This window comes from Nilaparvata lugens, chromosome 6 (assembly GCF_014356525.2).
Source record: "Nilaparvata lugens isolate BPH chromosome 6, ASM1435652v1, whole genome shotgun sequence".
Lineage (NCBI taxonomy): Eukaryota > Metazoa > Arthropoda > Insecta > Hemiptera > Delphacidae > Nilaparvata > Nilaparvata lugens.
The window spans coordinates 66,228,405-66,248,791 of record NC_052509.1 but is presented as its reverse complement, the minus strand read 5'-3'; the positions used below and the strand labels follow the sequence as shown (position 1 = coordinate 66,248,791).

At 33.8% G+C, this 20,387-nt stretch overlaps 2 protein-coding genes across 7 annotated transcripts in view; one reads left to right on the top strand and one right to left on the bottom strand.

Moving 5' to 3' along the window:
- The window catches only part of LOC111048259 (potassium voltage-gated channel protein Shaker), a 692,857-nt gene that overhangs the window by 279,125 nt on the left and 393,345 nt on the right, over positions 1–20,387 (top strand). The gene's annotated exons all lie outside the window — the stretch shown is intronic.
- On the bottom strand, positions 10,568–15,930 carry LOC111052643. The gene is made up of 2 exons (XM_039431767.1): positions 14,314–15,930; positions 10,568–13,444 (listed from the first exon to the last, which is right to left on the bottom strand). The coding sequence occupies exons 1-2, from the start codon at positions 14,416–14,418 to the stop codon at positions 13,247–13,249; spliced, it is 303 nt and encodes a 100-aa protein (XP_039287701.1). The 5' UTR covers positions 14,419–15,930; the 3' UTR covers positions 10,568–13,246.

Sequence of the window (20,387 nt, the reverse complement as noted above, 5' to 3'; positions counted from 1 at the left end):
TTTGAAGCATCTGGATTTGAAAATATTCTTTGTGAGAATAATTGAGGACTGAAAATTTTGTGAATTGAAGAGCTACAAGACTTGACCTATTTCGGACTTTGTGTTACGTTATCCAGATTTGAGAGAGGAATAGCACAAAGTTTTCTTATTTTTCATCCCCCTAATATTCTGATAATGTGATTATTGTATTAATGAATAGAGAATGAAGAGAATTTTGAAAATGAAGAAAGGAAGAATCTAAAAAAGCGTTCATACTTTCTCATGATTGACTGTGTTTTCTTGCATAAGCAATCTGTTTCTGTAGAAACCTTCAAATATATTTGATCAATTAAATAAATAAATAAATAAATGTTTATTTCCCAAAAAAACTGAAACTATAACATCAATTACACAAAATATTTGATAAATTAAAATATTACATACAATAGTTACAAAAAATTCTTATAATGTGTCTTCTACTTGTTTAGTTTTTTCTGTGTGGAAATTGACCTACTCCACTATGGCGTACCAATTGCTATTGGAATCATTCATCTTTCACTGAATTCCTATCAAATTTGTTCCGATTTCAATGATTTTTGTTTCATGCTGACCTATTTTCTTTTAAAGAGTGATCGAATGGAAAGTAATGATATGGATTTCATGACCTCACTAATCAACTCCTGTTTTATTCGTGGGGTTATCAATGACCCATCAATAATTCCGTTGATAACTCGATCTTTATAAATAATTAAGAAGCTAGCTATCAGGGCTCAAATCCTCCCTCACCAAAAGACGAAATTAAACATTAATGCAATCAACCCTAAAGATGAATTCCCAGACTATTCAAAAGATAGTGACAACAAAAGCTTTCGGGGAAAAAATAGAAGGTTCATTGAACCTTATTACAGTAATTACGTCTCTGAAAATAGAAAACAGACAACATTGTCATTTTGTTTCTGTGGGTCATTATTACACACGCTAGGTCTCAACTCATAATTATTATTTAGTCAATAATATTATCTCATCGCTGAAGCTTTGATGATATCAGTTCACGTGAGACGGGGTCATACAGTCTAATATAGGCAGATCGAATTCAATCATCAGTAAAAATAGCATCTCATTACTAGTAGTTGAGGCCTCTGGAAGGATAGTATAATATTCCAATTTTCTTTATTATGATAATCTATCTACATCATTTAGTTCTCCGATTATGCATTTGTCCTTTATGATGGCTCATCTCGTTTTCTTCCCCTGTCTTCTCTCTCTCTCTATGTCGATCTCTCCATGTCACTCTCTCTCTCTCTCTCTCTCTCTCTCTTCTTCTCTCTCTTTCTCTCTCTCAGAAATTTGTAGAACTTTATTTTGTATTAGTTATCAATTTGAAGTTTAGATTTTCTGTTCATTTTTCTAATTTATTATTTTGATTTTGTTATCATGGTACTCATTTGTTTTAAATGTGAAGGGTTGTGTGGCAGAGAGGACCTGGAGTCCTAACTCCGACCTTGATAAAGACAATAAGGGCTGATTGCACAGTGACAGTTTAAACTAGATTTAATTTTAAACTGGATTAAATCCGTATTATGTCTCGTTTGTTATAATGTAGTTCATCTTGAGTTTAAGCCACCAGCTGATTGAATTCAGTTTAAGCTTTGACTGTGCTATCGGCTTTTAATCAATCAATCAATTTCTCTCTCTCTCTCTCTCTCTCTCTCTCCTCTCTCTCTCTCTCTCTCTGGGTTGTGTGGCAGAGAGGACCAGGAGTCCTAATTCCGCCCTAATAAAGGCATATAATCAATCAATCTCTTGCTCACCCTCTCCCTCTTTCCTTTTATATAATTATTCTTCACTTTTATCTATTTCAATCTTCGATTTAACTCTGTTTATATCTTATTTTATGATTTCTTCCCCTGGTTTTTTCTTTCTTTATCTTTTACTCGTTTTCTTTACTCTTTATTTATTCATTCATACAATAAGTACATCATCAAAATGGTAGCGAGAGAAAAATAAGGTAACCTTGTGCTATTCCTCTCCAAAATTTGGATAAGGTTACGCATAGTCCGAAATAGGTTAAGTCTTTTCTCCCTGTCTCTTATCACTCTTACTCTTTCTTTCTCTTTCCTATTCTGAATCACTGGCGCTCTCTTTTTCACTTCTTTCTCCATCTTATTTTTGATATCTCTCTAGAGTTTTTGCCCCTCTGAATCCTCTTCTGGTTTTCTTCTCCTATGATTTATTATTTCTCTCTCTCACTCCCACTTCCATCCAAAATGAAGGCAGGAATAAAATAGAGATCGGAAATAGAGATAATCATTCTATTCTATTCTCATCCCTAAGTGTTAAGTGTAAGAGAGGGCTGGTTCCGCCCTAACTTCGCCTTCCTAGGTTTTATATGAGGGAGCTTATCAATCAATCAATCAAATCCCTTATCACTGTCACCCTCCCATTCACCTATCTCTGTTTATATCTTCATCTTCGATTTGTCAAAGCACCATTCATAATATATAATCATATCACTATTCATATAGTGTATAATCATATCACTCTATCCCACTCCTATTTATATTTCACTTTCCAAACATCTCTTTGACCCATATTACAAATTCTTACATAGAATACTGGAAATTATTTCAATCTCAAATCATAACCTAGTTAAGGCCCGGTTGCACAAAAACCTGTTAAATATTTATCGTATTTAATTCCACGAGGACCAATCAGAGAAGCCGTCTCATCAAGAAGGCCTTCTCTGTTTAGCTCTCATGGAATTAATCACGGTTAAAACTTGACCGGCTTCTGTGCAACCGGCACTAAGACCCGCAATTCGAATTCATAAATAGAATACTGCGAATAAAAAATCATTTCAATGAATCACAACCCAATACACTGAGACCCATATTTTAAGTTCATACAAAAAAATACTAGAAATGAATATACCCAATGAAATTCACCCTAACACAGTTCACGTATAACACAAAAACACACAGAAGATCTTACAATAAATGTGGTGATGTGCACATCATAAAATTAAGTGAATTAAAGTTGTGCTTTCTTCAAAAACTTATGGATTACTTTCTTCACGCCGATTGCTGATGTAGCGCAAGTAGACTTGATGTAGATGTTGATTGCTTGCTAATCTAAAAATCTGAAGCTTCAATATCACCTGTCAAGGATAATTATCATCAAATTATCACAGATGAAAATCTATTCATTGTTTATAGTTATTAACGAAAAATACAATAGAAAAACATGTAGTACGCTTTTTATTTAAAACATTAAACAATTTCAACGACTAGTTTCAACCTTTAACTTTCAAATATAACACTGGGGTCCAGCGTACCCCACTGATATTTCTCCTTGTGATATCTCAGTAACAAGTATAGAGAGGATATTTTTGCTTCATGTAAATTCAGTTGGCAGTCCTGTCAATACGTTGCAACGTCAAAAATGACCAGTCAACTCCAGATAGTGAAGCAGTAAACAATTCAATTGTGTTTGGGGTTCATCAGACCCCAGTGTTATATCTACGTTAGTCTTTTTCCAGCGTGCAAAGGACCGAAAAACAAAAAATAGGTGCTCAAACTGTGGAAAGCCATTGTGTGAAGAACATAGAGCAATGATTTGCAAGGAGTTTGTTGAAGATAATCCAGGACAAAATTGAATAGTATATGTTTTATGCAATCTCTTTTTGTTTTTTGCGTGTTTTCATATCATGAAATTGACAATAATCAAGAGGTAGTGTGAGGAAAACCAATAGAGTTATGTGACTTTTTTCCCTGGAATATTAAAGTATGACTAATCTCCTTCAAGAAAATGTATGGTTTGATTGATTATTCAGTATTGTATGTTGGAAATGTGGTAAATAGTAATTGAATTTTGAAAATGACAGGAAATTAAATCACAATTTTTTTAAGCTAATTGAAATAAAAGTTTTTGTGTTTAAACCTGGTAAAATAGCTCAAATAGAACATTTATATCGATCCTAATGAGTATAATTTTCAAAAAATCAGAAAAAACTGAAAAATATTCGATTTAAAGAATGGGGTCCACTGGACCCCACTGTTATCTCCATGTAACTTTTTTGAGGTGTTATACATGAAGGTTAACTTTGGTCATTTTCAAGTTTATAGACCAGTCGTTGAAATGTTTCAAATGAGAAGGTTACTACATGTTTCTATATTGTTTTTCGTTCAATTTGAATTGGAAACATAGTTAGTGTCTTGCATTTGCAAACCTTTTTGTCTTCCATTTTTAACCCTAACTTGTCTGATGCCGTTCTGTGGTGAGGTCCACGATATAATGGCAGTTTTTGATTAACATCTGTGTTGCTTTCCTTGTCTATTGTTCCACAAAGCAGATATAGCTATCCTTTACTAGCTCCAAAAAGCTATTTCATCTTAAAATTGATATGGAAATATAATTGATTAACAGAATATTCAATCTGAGTTATAAAAATGTTTCACTAAGTCATTGAAAAATATGTTTTCATCACGAATAAATTATACTTGATCATTTCAAATATGTATGAACAGTATAAAATGGCATAAGATATACTATCCTCTATATGTTGAAAAGTGTATGCTGATGATGCAAAAATTCTTCACAAGTTGTAATTGATATTGTAAACAAATAAAAATTCGAAAAAATAATTTGAATTTGGTGACAAGGCAGAGAATCGGCAATGCTGTCTTCCTATCTTTCTCCGCTACTAATATAACGTGGACCTCACATAAACCTACCAGAAGTAATGCATATTTATCAATATATCTGTCTATCTAGCTATTTTATCAATCTATGTTCGACTAAAATGTTTGAAATGAATAAAGTTCAAGAACTACTCACAAGAAGTTCATGAAGTTTTATTTTCTCGACTGAGCAGGGAGTTCAATAAGTTTAGATCATGACTTGTCAGGTGTTATTGGGGCTTTAATCCAGAGTTATTCTCCTTTTTTAGTACCGTAGACTAGTTCAAATTGAAACTTGATTTCATATTGTTGTGATGTACTGTGTGATATTCTATTTATTAGCTAATATCTGTGTAATCGAGTTTAAAGATTTGTTCGACAATTGAAATAATGTTTCATTCATGATTTAAGCTGAATGAATTATTCAATCATACATTGAATTAAAATAAGCTGAGAACCTGATTTCATATTGTTGTAATGTACTGTGTGGTATTCTATTTATTAGCTAATATCTTTGTAATCGAGTTTAAAGATTTGTTCGACAATTGAAATAATGTTTCATTCATGATTTAAGCTGAATGAATTATTCAATCATACATGGAATTAAAATAAACTGGGACCAGAGACGAATAATCTATAGAATATCTTCATCTATATCGAATAATGTCTAGAAAAATAATCTATAGAATATCTTTATCTATATCGGATAATATCTTGACAAAAATAATCTACAGAGAATATCTTTGCTCTATGCTGATACATGGCATAGGTTGATTCAAGTATCAAACGAATCATTATACTCTAGTGTCAAACTGGTAATTATCATTATACTCAAGTTTCGAACGTTTAATCTATGCTGAATTTTTGAATAATAGCTGGGTCTTTTCACCATTCCTCAGCATTCAAAAAAATGTTGAAATTCTAGCATTCATTCATTAAGAATGCTCTGTTCCACTTTCTTGTCTCATAATGTTATTGTCATATTTTTTTATTGTATTGTTATAGTCTCTCATATCAACAAAAAATTGGGTCATGATGGTTTTCACTTACAATAATGTCAACTCTATGATAATCAACCATAAACCTTGAAACTGTTTAGGAAGTAACGGAAAGGTCAAATTTGAAGGTCGCGTGAAGTCAAACTTGATGAGAATTTTGATGGAGGTGGTGTGATTTCACTTGTTCCTTTGGCATTAAAACGGTTTGATGATGCGGTTCCTGGCATCAAATGTGGAACATTAAAAGGCTTGCGATACATGTGAAACTCGATGCTGTAGTTTTGTCGATATGATATTGAATTCGACTAGGTTGATAGCAGCGACTACATGATACAAAAAATGTATTTGTATATAATTAATAATCTACATAATCAAGTGTAATTTGCATTATATTTATGGTCTCTGGTTGATAGTCTCTGTAAAATTAGAACAATATGAATGGATGTAGGGGGAATTACTGAACTAGAATTTATTGAATGAAAAAGACTAAGAAATTGTCGAAAAACCAAAGATTCATTGATACTTAGAAAGACTGGTTTCGGTTATTACACCATTGTCAATCTCTGATAAACTAAAACTAAATACAAGAGCAACAGAATTTATACTAGTAGGCGAGTTCTGCTATTGGTCAAGGGCATGAGCGCCTGCCCTTGAGCAGGAGACTGTCTAGCTGGGCCAATGGCAGGCGTTTATTCCCTTGACCAATAGCAGTATTCGCCTACTAGTATATAAATTCTGTTGCTCTTGTATTCAGTTCTAGTTTATCAGAGATTGACAATGGTGTAATAACCGAAACCGGTCTTTCTAAGTATCAATGAATCTGTGGTTTTATGACAATTTCTTAGTCTTTTTCATTCTGATTGATCTCTTTTCTTTTTCATTTTTCAATCTCTTTTTCATTCAATATGAATGATTACCTCAATTAATTATCAATTGATAATTAATCAACTTCTCAACTACACAAAAGGTGAACTAGGAAGTGAAAATGGAAAATGAAAGAGAGAATAAGATTGGAAAGGAAACAAAACAATCATCAGCATTTATCTATTGATTCTTTGATTCATACAATAATACATCATAGACATGATCGGGAGAGAAAAAATGAAGTAACCTTGTGCTATTCCTCTCCCAAATTTAGATAGGGTTACACATAGGTTGAAATAGGTTGAATCTTGTAGTTGTTCAACGTTAAATTAGCGTTTATTCAACGTTTGATTGTTGAATGGGAGATGTGATAATCCGAGCAAAGTTAGAGAGCTCATTCGTAGATTATTATCCAGTTTATGGTGGTGTTTGGAATTTAGTACACCAGCAATACTAATTTATTTGTCGATACAATTCCACATCATAATAAGGATGGACTGAGCGAGAACAATAATATTGATTTTATCTCATTTCAATTTCAATCATCTATTGACCTCCCATTGAAGTGAGCCAAAGTCCAATTATTGAATATTGTATTCTCATGTTTATACAATTCTGCCTCAAAATTAACGTATTCATTGAATCTTGTTAATTAATAGGGAAATTACAGATGTTTGTTTTGTGATTACAATGTGAGAATCAAATGATTCTCCACTCATTGATACGGTACATTCATTATATAGCTGTGATTTAATACATATTGAACGATAAATAGATATAATTTCATCGTCTATAAAGTATTTTTGAAAGGATACTTGAATATTCAATTATTGAGGATATTTCTAAAACCCTCTTTTAATCTCTAATATCCTTGAAAATAGTTGTGTTTCTATGAAAAGGTATAGAGAGGGTACTAACATATATAACACTTTTATTAGAGGGTACCACCTCTAATAAAAGGCCCCGGCCTACGATATTGCAACGTCGCAGTGTAGGCCTAGAATCTAATACATGATTGGTGAAAAATATTCTAAAAATACCAGCTGATCTTTTCCACCAATCATGTAATAGATTCTAGGCCTACACTGCGACGTTGCAATATCGTAGGCCAGGGCTTTGTATTAGAGGTGGCTGTGGTACTAGTAATTTATATAATAATCTTTTCTATGACAATTTTATTGTCGTTCAACATAGGACAATAGTTATAAACAGCGTCAGAAATCGATTGTAGTTTAAAACTACAATGTTAAGGGCCATATGCTAACACCACGTTTAGCGCTAAGCCACGTTTACTTTACTTGTAAATATGGTTCTATTTATCATAATATGTTTCATACGGGGCTAAAATTAACAGCTGACATTTCTCCGTTTAAACCGAGTATCTGCATGCGGATCTCAATCAACCTACAGTTAACATAATGAGAAATATGAATCAAGCCCGTTTTAAAACTCAAGTTAAAAAGCTGCTTACAGAGAACCCATTATATAATGTAGAGGAATTTTTTAATTTGCCCGTCGATGTAGTAAATACTTTTTTTGTGTGATGATAATATATGTGTATGAATTGGCTCAGTGGTTTTAAAGGATTTTATTCTTGACGACACCTAATGTACATTATAAATAGATACATACATTTATTTAATTAGATATAATAACGAAATGATATCCTTCATATTATAAATAATAGCTATAAAATGAAGATTCAATTTATGTTCACATGCATAAATACAGTAGGTTAGGCAAAAACACCGGCAAAATGAAGATTCCTTGTGCGCCAGTGTGAGTCGTGAATCAGCTTAATCAGGGATGTAATATATAAACTTGAATTCAGCGTATGAAGTGTTCGAAAATATAATTTATAATATGAAATTAAATTGTATTTATTGGTGGATTAACGTATCCTATTCTATTCAGGTGAGGGAGGAGTTGTTGCAGGTTTGTCCTTATTCCAGTGAGGAATTCTTTTTGCATTATAGAATGCAAAGATTGACGACTTAGATTATAATTGACAAATCCTTATACCCCTTTCATAGGTGCTCAGTGGGATGAAAAAATGAAAAAAAAAATCTATTCTAACATATAAAGGGTTGAAGTAGGGAATACAAGTCAAAATAGCAATGATACAGTGTCTGCCATAAAAACACGATTCTCTATCTAAAAAACACACGATGTTTATTATGTTAATGAAAGAGGTCTGACAGCTCTGAGTGTGAGATCAATTAATGGAATTCATGAATGAGTCAAGCATAAAATGCGCCGTTTTCAGCGCATGCGCACAACAGCTTGGCGCATTCATGAAGCACAACAGCACAAATGAATTCTTGCAAGAGTGGTCCCAAAATTTGATCCATAGATCATCCACATTATTCACGAGTGTAGTCGGAATAAACAATGTTGGTTTTTGGGTTGTGGGAGGGTTGGAGCTACCCCTTGTGTTTTGGGAGGGGGGTTTTAGTGGTGTGGAGGGTGGAAAGGGGGTGTTTTTTGGGGGTTGGAGAGGGGGAAGAGAACGCCGCACCACTTTATGCGGCGTAGCAAGAAGAAACACGTTTCCACTTCATTGAAGAGGATCAGTACAAATATGACACTGTTCTATAGTGAGGTTCACGTTAAAATGGCAGTAGAGGAGGATAGGAGGGCAGCGTTGACGATTCTCTGCCTTGCCACTGGCTTCTATAGAGGATAGATGATATCAGTAGTCTATATCTTATGTCTATCACCTGTTTATTCTTGTTTGAAATAATCAATTGTAATTTATCAGTCAATAATGAGGTTCACGTTGAAATGGCAGTATAAAATGGAGGATAGGAGGGCAGCGTTGACGATTCTCTGCCTTGCCACTGGCTTCTATAGAGGATAGATGATATCAGTAGTCTATATCTTATGTCTATCACCTGTTTATTCTTGTTTGAAATAATCAATTGTAATTTATCAGTCAATAATGAGGTTCACGTTGAAATGGCAGTATAAAATGGAGGATAGGAGGGCAGCGTTGACGATTCTCTGCTTTGCCACTAGCTTCTATAGAGGATAGATGATATCGGTAGTCTATATCTTATGTCTATTACCTGTTTATTCTTGTTTGAAATAATCAATTGTAATTTATCAGTCAATAATGAGGTTCACGTTGAAATGGCAGTATAAAATGGAGGATAGGAGGGCAGCGTTGACGATTCTCTGCCTTGCCACTGGCTTCTATAGAGGATAGATGATATCAGTAGTCTATATCTTATGTCTATTACCTGTTTATTCTTGTTTAAAATAATCAATTGTATTTTATCAGTCAATAAAATATATTTTTGCCTCAGGATTGGTAAAGCCGACCCCGCATAACGGGAAGTGGCGAGGATGAAGAAGAAGAATAAAATATATTTTTGAATAGTCGAATGGAAGAAGATGAGAGGACAGCGTTGCCAATTCTCTGCCTTGCCACTGCTTTCTATGGGGGATAGCTGATACCGGTATATCTAATGTGATATTAGCTGTTCATTCTTCCTTAAAATGATCAAGTATATTTTATTCAAGAGAATATATTTTCCGATGATCAAAATAATACATATTGTCACGTGGTAATTTGAAACCACCAAATATTTCTAAATGAGCCAATAAAATGTAATAGAACTATAAAATTGGAAAGAAGGTTAGACCTATCTAAAGTGTAAATCAACTCAAATCAAGTATTACTAGTGATTAGGAGTAATAGCATTATCAACAACGATAAGAAAATATGTATTATTGTGATTTAATAATTATGAGAACTCATTGGTAAGATCAAAAAATTATAAAGCGGCATAATTATTATTGGCGGATTACAAAAATAAAAAATAAAATAAAATGCATGAACATTGAGGTTAGAGTTACTTGTTTACGTTTTGAAAAGAATTAGTCGATCTTGGATAAATCGATAATTATCCGAACCAATACTGAATGAATCAGCTGATTATTCGATCAACCCATATGACCGGTTGAATCATATAAAATTCACTCATAAAGGATATATTATGTATACTAAAGGAAGTCGATGTGTAGAAATACAAATAACTATTATTTCTGTATAAATATTTATTATAATCTAAAAAAGCATGATAAATCAAGAGTATAAAAAACTCATATAAAAACTAAATGTATTATCTATTAAAATCGTATGTTACGATTTATTTATGAATTCAATTTAAGATAAATACCCCATATATCTGTATAAAAACTTCTTTTATTAAATTTTTTCTATTATAAAGCCGAGGAAGCCCTGATTCCCAAGGCAACCAATTGTATTGAGTCTATTAAATTGAGGGCCAATCAGAGAGTAGCTTATAGAATTATTCTAGGAAGAAGCAAATTTTTCTGAAAACCTTTTTCTTCTGGCTTAAGATCCCAACCCGAGAGGATGCACATGGAGTTTAGGGTCTTTTCTTATTCCTTTTAAAAATTTTTTAACGAATTATTAAGCCAAACCCTTTTTTAAATGTAATGTATGTTTGTTGAATGTTAATTGTTTGTGAACTCAGTGCTGTCAAGGAGTTCGTAATTGTAAAGATTCCCATAAAAATAGCTTTAATTCGAAAGAAACTTATAAAAATCTGGATCACACGTTAGCCCAGCAGTGACGAAAAGGAGCCTACCTAATTAATTATTGGAAATAATTAATTCAATCCACGAGAACATCCAGAACTTCAGTCAGTGAGTGATAAGTCAAACCAAATGAGCTCATTTGTCTACGTTCAGTGGGGTAATAATTAATAAAAAAGCGCTATTCCAATTAATTAGAGTTAAAATAAAAAGTCACCACGTGTTGAACAATATCACATAGTTCACAAGAACATTTTATAAATTTATTTATTATATGTAGGAAGCTTACTTCCATGCACTGCCCGAATTCATATTAAAAGCCCTGAGATCTCATGTTTGAATATTAATTTATTAAATATTAATTTTGTTTATTGAACAAAATATACCATATCAAACTTATAGACCGAACAGGTTTTTATCTGCAGAATTTTATATTGATTGGAAGTCTAAGTACCAGTATTAAATATAATATATTTATGAATTTGAAATTCATTATTGTGAATATTAGCAAAGCCTGTGATAATTATTCAGATTTTAAAATAGATTATTTAAGTGAATTATAGTTATATCGAATATTTTATGCACATCTTTTTTATGGGAATATATTTTGTGTTTTATGTCAGCATACAAACTTATAGAATTTTTTATTATATCCCAACTCATCTCGTGTTATATAGTTTGAGCTGTTTTGGTACCAACAAATATTTAGCAGCACTTAAAATCATAGAATCAAATAATATTAACCTTATTCAGAGCACTCAATATTTATCATCCTTTGATGATATTCATTTCATCAGCCAGAACAAATATATTAAGAAATTATATTAATAAGGTTCCAGTTATATCATATAAGGATCCAGAGAGCTTCAAGAACTGGCGTTGTAAGTTCTAAGGAATTTTGAAAGGGTATATTGGTGAATACTTGTACTCACGACGAGCGTTTTAAGAATCAACTAGAAACAACTATAGTTGGTCCTGATTATTCTCTAGTGGTACATGGTTACTGATAATCAGTCATCAAATATTCTTTTAATTTCCTTACTGGTATTCTTCAAGAACTTCATAGAAGCAGCGGTAAGAATTATCAATCCCTGGTCCTTGAACCTTATGGTGATTATTTGTATTTATAAAATTCATGTTTCTACCACTGAGCTAGAGCTGAGGTTTGAACCCAGTAATTTTGCGAGCCGGAAGGCCTTAATTTTTTGTGAATTTATTCGCAAAAGAGGGAATTTAGAGACTGCTCTTATAAATACCAGAAACATCGTATTATCTGTGAAGGAATTGCAATCTACAACTTCTCACAATAGCTTCATAACGTGGGACTCTATCATAAGAGATAACCCCCCCAGGAGCACAACTTCACACAATGGCACCCAACCAGTGGAGCATGAGGAAAAGCTTACCTACTCAATCTTACTATCAATGATTAATGAAATTATTGATAAAACTGAAAGCTGCAAGAAACATAATCTGAAGTTGTTTCGACAAGATATATCTGATGATCTATTGTAAGTTCTGGCTAAAATAATTGAGTTGCTCTTCAAATTAAAATTTTTCAAGCTGCATAAATACAGACAAACTGTATCACACGAGTTTGAGAACATAATTCTCATAATAGAGAAAATTGGATGGAAATTTCCATAAAAGTTATAGTAAAAATTTTGATTTTGATCTTTGAATCTAGACATTGTATGCTGACCAGGGTTATAGGTTATTTGAGGCATTATAATACTATCGTTATTCAGGAGGATAAGACCCTAATTAAAATTTTAAGAACTATATTAGTGTAATTTGTAAGCCATATCTGTCTATGTTGATAAGCGTACCTGTAGCACTAGAAGGTCTTTTTGTAATATATGTATATGACACTTGAAACTTCAACACAACACAATTTTATCCAGAATAGGCACTATCACTGAATCCATTTTAATATTCCTGAGACTTGGCAACACACTTGGCTATTTACTCGAAGTTTTCCATAATAACGTCACCATGAACCAGTCGCCGGCTAACTCGCAAATTTCCTACTTCAGCGAACATCCCCAAAACTATGTAGCCACGACACCGGCAAATCAACAGCCCCAGGACGATGCAGCGGAGACCCCACGAGAGAGAGAGGGAGGCAGCATATGCTCCATCAGTTTCGACCCGCAAAACTTAGCCCAATTGTCTTCTACGAAGATTGATAACGTCGTCGATGCGAGTAAGTCCGATGAGAGTCCGGATGAGGGAGTGAGGGCGTCCAACCCGGTACCGGCGTCTTCGCAGATCGCTCCAAGCGTCGCCGAAGGAACGGAGAATGCCGCTACCCAATCGCCATCCGATATCGCCAGTCAACCGCCATCCGCCACCAACCTGGAAAAACGCAATACAACATTAGACTCTTCAGTCGGTTACATTACCAATCTTATGGCAAATGATTCTACAAACGAACTCAAACTCATGCTCAGTCAAATCTTAGCAAGACAGGACAATGAAGCGAAGGCAAACCGGGAAGCTATGCAGAAAAATAGTGAAACTATCACTGAAAATATTACCAAGACTGTACAAGAAGGTATTAAAACCATGGATGCAAAATTTTCTAGCTTCAGGGAGGAAGTGAGAAATATAATAGATACAAAAATAGATACTCAATCTGCAGTTATCAAAAAGCTAGAAACTCGTCTAGATGATGTCACCTGTCAAATAAATGAACGGTTGGATGACGTACCAAAGGAAGTTGAAAAACAGGTGGACGTATTGGGTAAGGAGCTGGGCACCGCTATCATGGGAACGGTCATGGGAAAGGTGTTAGAAAATAAGGGCGAGATAGAGTCGAAAGTGGAGGAAAATAATAAGAAAATAGTAGAAATAGTCAAGGAACAAAGTAACGTGCAGGCATGTATAGCAAATTTAGCGGAGGAGGGGGCAAAATCAAGTGAGAGATACGGCATGTTGGAGAATGCTATAGGCGGACAGCAGTTGAAGCTAACCGGATTGTATGATGAAGTGAATACACATAAGAAAATTATGAATGATAAATGGATCGCAAATGAAGAACGAGTCTCCAGAATAGAGACACGTATGGAAAATATCCCGGTCAGTCGAGTGCAGTATACACCGAATGAAGCAGTAAACGGCACTCAACTTTTTCAAAGTCTTGGAAAATTTGATAATTCCTACCGTCATATGCAACCCCGACCATTCATAGATCAAATAAAAGCTATTCAGGAACTGATACCCACCTCTTGGTTAGTATGGCGTTTCCAACTGTCCAGTCTATTACTCGGCGAGCCGCTGATGTTTTTCCAGAGCCGGATGCGAGATATCAACAGCCTGGAGGACTTCATCTCCCAGTTCCTGCAACAGTATTGGAGTAAATGTAAACAGATGGACGCATTATCAGAAATTATTTTATGCACTTACGATAGTAGAAATAGACAATCCTACACTGATTTTATAACAGATTTGATGAATAGAAACTATCAGTTAGACGAATATCTAGCTGATTCATCACTGGTCCACATATTAACAAAAAAGCTTCCTTTCAATGTTCGTATGACACTGGCAGTATCTTCGATTTCCAGTTGTGAAGAACTGATAGAACATTTACATTCTATCCAATCAGCTACTTCTGAGCCAAATCATATAAATAAACAAGCAAGAAATTTTAATCAGCAAAATAGTAATTTCAAACAAAACAGTAATAATGAAAATCATATAGCAAATGCTAGAGCAAATGCGCAAAGAGCGAAGTATACTGAAAATAATAACAGAGTTCAATCATTTGATAATAATTATAGAAATAAGTTTCAATACCGAAACAGTAAACAGCATCACAAAGAGGCATATTATGATAACAGAGATCACTGGAATAGAAATAATAAACGGAAAATAACCTTCACAAAACAGGACGAAAATAAACAAAATCATAACCAAACAAATACATCTTATACAATAGCACATACAACAAGGACAACACAAAATCAACATGCAAATGACCCACCACCAGACACACAGGAGCCCATACAAGACAGCCTACCACACAAAACCGCCGCCCGCCATGCACTTGAAACGCCCTGTAAACATCAATCCCTCTTGAGCCTTATATTTCCCACTGAAGAACCATCACCGCAGGAAGAGCAACCCGCCACCGAGGAACACCAGGTTACAGTAGAGGAATTATGTAATATGGAGCCCACATGCGATGAACTCGTTTTGAACGCCACACCCGCGCATCAAAGGACCACCACCAAGCATCCGCGCACCGAGCCTACACCCGCGCATCAATCGACCACACCGAGGCACACCAAGGATGGGAAGGAAGACACCAGTGAGTACCGGGAGGACAACATGCAGGATCGGAGGAACGCCCACCGCAAGGCCCGGAGACGGAAACGCCCGAGGCAGACACCGGACGACCGACTGCATGACCGACTACAGGAGAAAAGAGGCATGCACCGCAAGGCCCGGAGGCGGAAAGTCAAGCGGAAGAAAAAGAAGTACCGCGCGCGACGATACCAGCCGCATGCCCGTTTCAAACGCCCGAGGAGGATTCCGGACCGAGACCAGGATGGAGGACCGGAGATCGACGGCATGCATCCACGGCACATTCGCTTTAAAGCAGAAAATCAGCGATGTGACCAGAAGAATAGGCCAAAGAAATGGGATAAAACCGAAACATGCATGGATGATAATAATAAAGTGGACTACGTATTGAGTTTGATGAAGGATAAACAGTGTTTAAGAAGATTAAAAGAAATAAGAAATTATAATAAGAGAGTGAAAGTACCTGACTATTACATGTTGAGAGATTATATTGTTAAAGAAATGATAAATGTTCTGATATATTGTATACTATTTGTTATGACTGAGATATGGATAAAAGACTGTGTTGTGGATAGGATGAAAAATATTGTATTATTATTACTAAATGAAACTACTATTGATGAGTGGAAAGGTTATGTTGTGAGAAACACGATAAATGCATTGATTTATTTTGTGAGTATTATTATATTTATGGCTGCAATATCAATTGAGGAAAATATCATTAAAGTATTGATGAATGAGGGCGTGTCTTATGTTGAGAGAATCAGTTCTAAAATTTTCAAAGCTAATCTGAAACTCAGAACGATTCAAAATACACCAAGTAAATACTCTAGGCTAGCCAGGATAAGAGAGCTGATGGAGAACCGGTCGTCAAAACCGCCAGATTATTTACAGAATCAAAACAAAATATTTCTAATCTCAAACCGTATTATCGAGACAATAAGCGATAAGAATATAAACAATAATATTTGGATTCATGGATCTACCTGTCAACAAATACGTACCAAACAAACACCAGGCAACACACTTATTTCGCAGACGAGTATCCACTTCGAACAACAACACCTGAAAATAAAGAAATAAAAAATTTAGAAACCATTTTTTAACACCTTTCTTATTGATGAAACAAGAGAATAAATAACTTCTAATGTTAAAAAGCCAACTTACCTTCATGTAGCAGGAAGAAACATCAAGATGGCGACAAGTGACAAGCCGAAGCCAACGTAAACCAGCTGTACACTACGAAAACCAGAATAGTCAATGCCTATTAAATCATCAAAGTTGATACCCCGAATAAGAAGATCAAGTGTCATATAAATGTGAATTGCATGTAGAGATATTATAGAAATATTATATTATTATTATTTATGTATAAACTATTAAGAAAATCATTAAAATTATCCGCCAAATGATCAAACCGCATAGTTACCACCAAAAGCATTAATCCCAAGTCTCAATGTATTAGAGGAATAAGAAGTTCGTGTTGATAAAACCTACCAAAGATTATCTTTAAAAATATCCATTACATGAAAACAAAGCCCAATTTCTGCAAGAGAATGAAATGAAAATGTACAAGTCACTGTTCTATGTTGAGGGAGAAAATATGTTATACTCTGCAAGTCGGAGAATTATCAGTTTGTTAGGTTGGCAATGATTTTGCACCAACATTCAAATGTGCTTCTGGCCTGAGGGCAGAGCGTGGATTAGAAAAAAGATTTATATTATGTATGGAGGAGGAGATAGTTTATATTGTGTATTGTGTGTAGAAGGAGATTGGCCGATGTAAGGCGTATGTATTTGAATTGAATTTATTTATTGTTGTATATGTTGTTGAATTGTTAGGAGGTAAGATTCTCAGTAGAGTTATTAGCAGACTTTGTAACATATATGATTTCTGATCCAAAACCAACTGGATCATAAAATTTATATTATATTCTCGAATTGTCGTTTTAAATCAGAAATCAGAGGGCGTTTTGTGTCACGTGGTAATTTGAAACCACCAAATATTTCTAAATGAGCCAATAAAATGTAATAGAACTATAAAATTGGAAAGAAGGTTAGACCTATCTAAAGAGTAAATCAACTCAAATCAAGTATTACTAGTGATTAGGAGTAATAGCATTATCAACAACGATAAGAAAATATGTATTATTGTGATTTAATAATTATGAGAACTCATTGGTAAGATCAAAAAATTATAAAGCGGCATAATTATTATTGGCGGATTACAAAAATAAAAAATAAAATAAAATGCATGAACATTGAGGTTAGAGTTACTTGTTTACGTTTTGAAAAGAATTAGTCGATCTTGGATAAATCGATAATTATCCGAACCAATACTGAATGAATCAGCTGATTATTCGATCAACCCATATGACCGGTTGAATCATATAAAATTCACTCATAAAGGATATATTATGTATACTAAAGGAAGTCGATGTGTAGAAATACAAATAACTATTATTTCTGTATAAATATTTATTATAATCTAAAAAAGCATGATAAATCAAGAGTATAAAAAACTCATATAAAAACAAAATGTATTATCTATTAAAATCGTATGTTACGATTTATTTATGAATTCAATTTAAGATAAATACCCCATATATCTGTATAAAAAACTTCTTTTATTAATTTTTTCTATTATAAAGCCGAGGAAGCCCTGATTCCCAAGGCAACCAATTGTATTGAGTCTATTAAATTGAGGGCCAATCAGAGAGTAGCTTATAGAATTATTCTAGGAAGAAGCAAATTTTTCTGAAAACCTTTTTCTTCTGGCTTAAGATCCCAACCCGAGAGGATGCACATGGAGTTTAGGGTCTTTTCTTATTCCTTTTAAAAATTTTTTAACGAATTATTAAGCCAAACCCTTTTTTAAATGTAATGTATGTTTGTTGAATGTTAATTGTTTGTGAACTCAGTGCTGTCAAGGAGTTCGTAATTGTAAAGATTCCCATAAAAATAGCTTTAATTCGAAAGAAACTTATAAAAATCTGGATCACACGTTAGCCCAGCAGTGACGAAAAGGAGCCTACCTAATTAATTATTGGAAATAATTAATTCAATCCACGAGAACATCCAGAACTTCAGTCAGTGAGTGATAAGTCAAACCAAATGAGCTCATTTGTCTACGTTCAGTGGGGTAATAATTAATAAAAAAGCGCTATTCCAATTAATTAGAGTTAAAATAAAAAGTCACCACGTGTTGAACAATATCACATAGTTCACAAGAACATTTTATAAATTTATTTATTATATGTAGGAAGCTTACTTCCATGCACTGCCCGAATTCACATTAAAAGCCCTGAGATCTCATATTTGAATATTAATTTATTAAAATATTAATTTTGTTTATTGAACAAAATATACCATATCAAACTTATAGACCGAACAGGTTTTTATCTGCAGAATTTTATATTGATTGGAAGTCTAAGTATCAGTATTAAAAATAATATATTTATGAATTTGAAACACACTATTGTGAATTTTAGCAAAGCCTGTGATAATTATTCAGATTTTAGAAATAGATTATTTAAGTGAATTATAGTTATATCGAATATTTTATGCATATCTGTTTTATGGGAATATATTTTGTGTTTTATGTCAGCATACAAACTTATAGAATTTTTTATTATATCCCAACTCATCTCGTGTTATATAGTTTGAGCTGTTTTGGTACCAACAAATATTTAGCAGCACTTAAAATCATAGAATCAAATAATATTAACCTTATTCAGAGCACTCAATATTTATCATCCTTTGATGATATTCATTTCATCAGCCAGAACAAATATATTAAGAAATTATATTAATAAGGTTCCAGTTATATCATATAAGGATCCAGAGAGCTTCAAGAACTGGCGTTGTAAGTTCTAAGGAATTTTGAAAGGGTATATTGGTGAATACTTGTATTCACGACGAGCGTTTTAAGAATCAACTAGAAACAACTATAGTTGGTCCTGATTATTCTCTAGTGGTACATGGTTACTGATAATCAGTCATCAAATATTCTTTTAATTTCCTTACTGGTCTTCTTCAAGAACTTCATAGAAGCAGCGGTAAGAATTATCAATCCCTGGTCCTTGAACCTTATGGTGATTATTTGTATTTATAAAATTCATGTTTCTACCACTGAGCTAGAGCTGAGGTTTGAACCCAGTAATTTTGCGAGCCGGAAGGCCTTAATTTTTTGTGAATTTATTCGCAAAAGAGGGAATTTAGAGACTGCTCTTATAAATACCAGAAACATCGTATTATCTGTGAAGGAATTGCAATCTACAACTTCTCACAATAGCTTCATAACGTGGGACTCTATCATAAGAGATAACCCCCCCAGGAGCACAACTTCACAATATCTATGATCGAGATTGGATTTTTTGTGAATGAATCATATTTTTTAAATTGTTAGAAAACGATCTGGCAACATTGCGGAGCTGTAAAAAAATAGCGCTATCTGCTTTGTCGAATGATAGACAAGGATAGCAACACCCAATATTACTCAAATACTGCTATTATAACGTGGACCTCACTATAGGAAAATGATACAAATATGATAATGAGATGATACAAAGATGAAACAAGGATGATACAAGGGTAATAGACAAGGATAGCAACACCAATATTACTCAAATACTGCCATTATAACGTCTACATCACTATACGAAGATGATACAAAGATGAAACAAGAATGATACGGAGATGATACAGAGATGAAACAAGGATTATACAAGGTTGATAGACAAGGACAGCAACACCACTATTACTCGAATACTTCCATTACTACGTTGATACCACTATACAAAGATGATACAAATATGGGACAAGGAAACAAGGATGATACGGAGATGATACAGAGATGAAACAAGGATGATACAAGGTTGATAGACAAGGATAGCAACACCAATATTACTCAAATACTGCAATTATAACGTTGATCTCACCATACGAAGATGATACGGAGATGATGCAAAGTTGATACGGAGAAGATACA

Coding starts and splice junctions, on each gene's coding strand:
- LOC111052643 (XM_039431767.1), bottom strand. CDS start 14,418: ATGAAGTCCTCCAGGCTGTTGATATCTCGCATCCGGCTCTGGAAAAAC. Junction 13,445..14,313: donor AACGCCATACTAACCAAGAG/GTGGGTATCAGT, acceptor GCGTTTTTCCAG/GTTGGTGGCGGATGGCGGTT.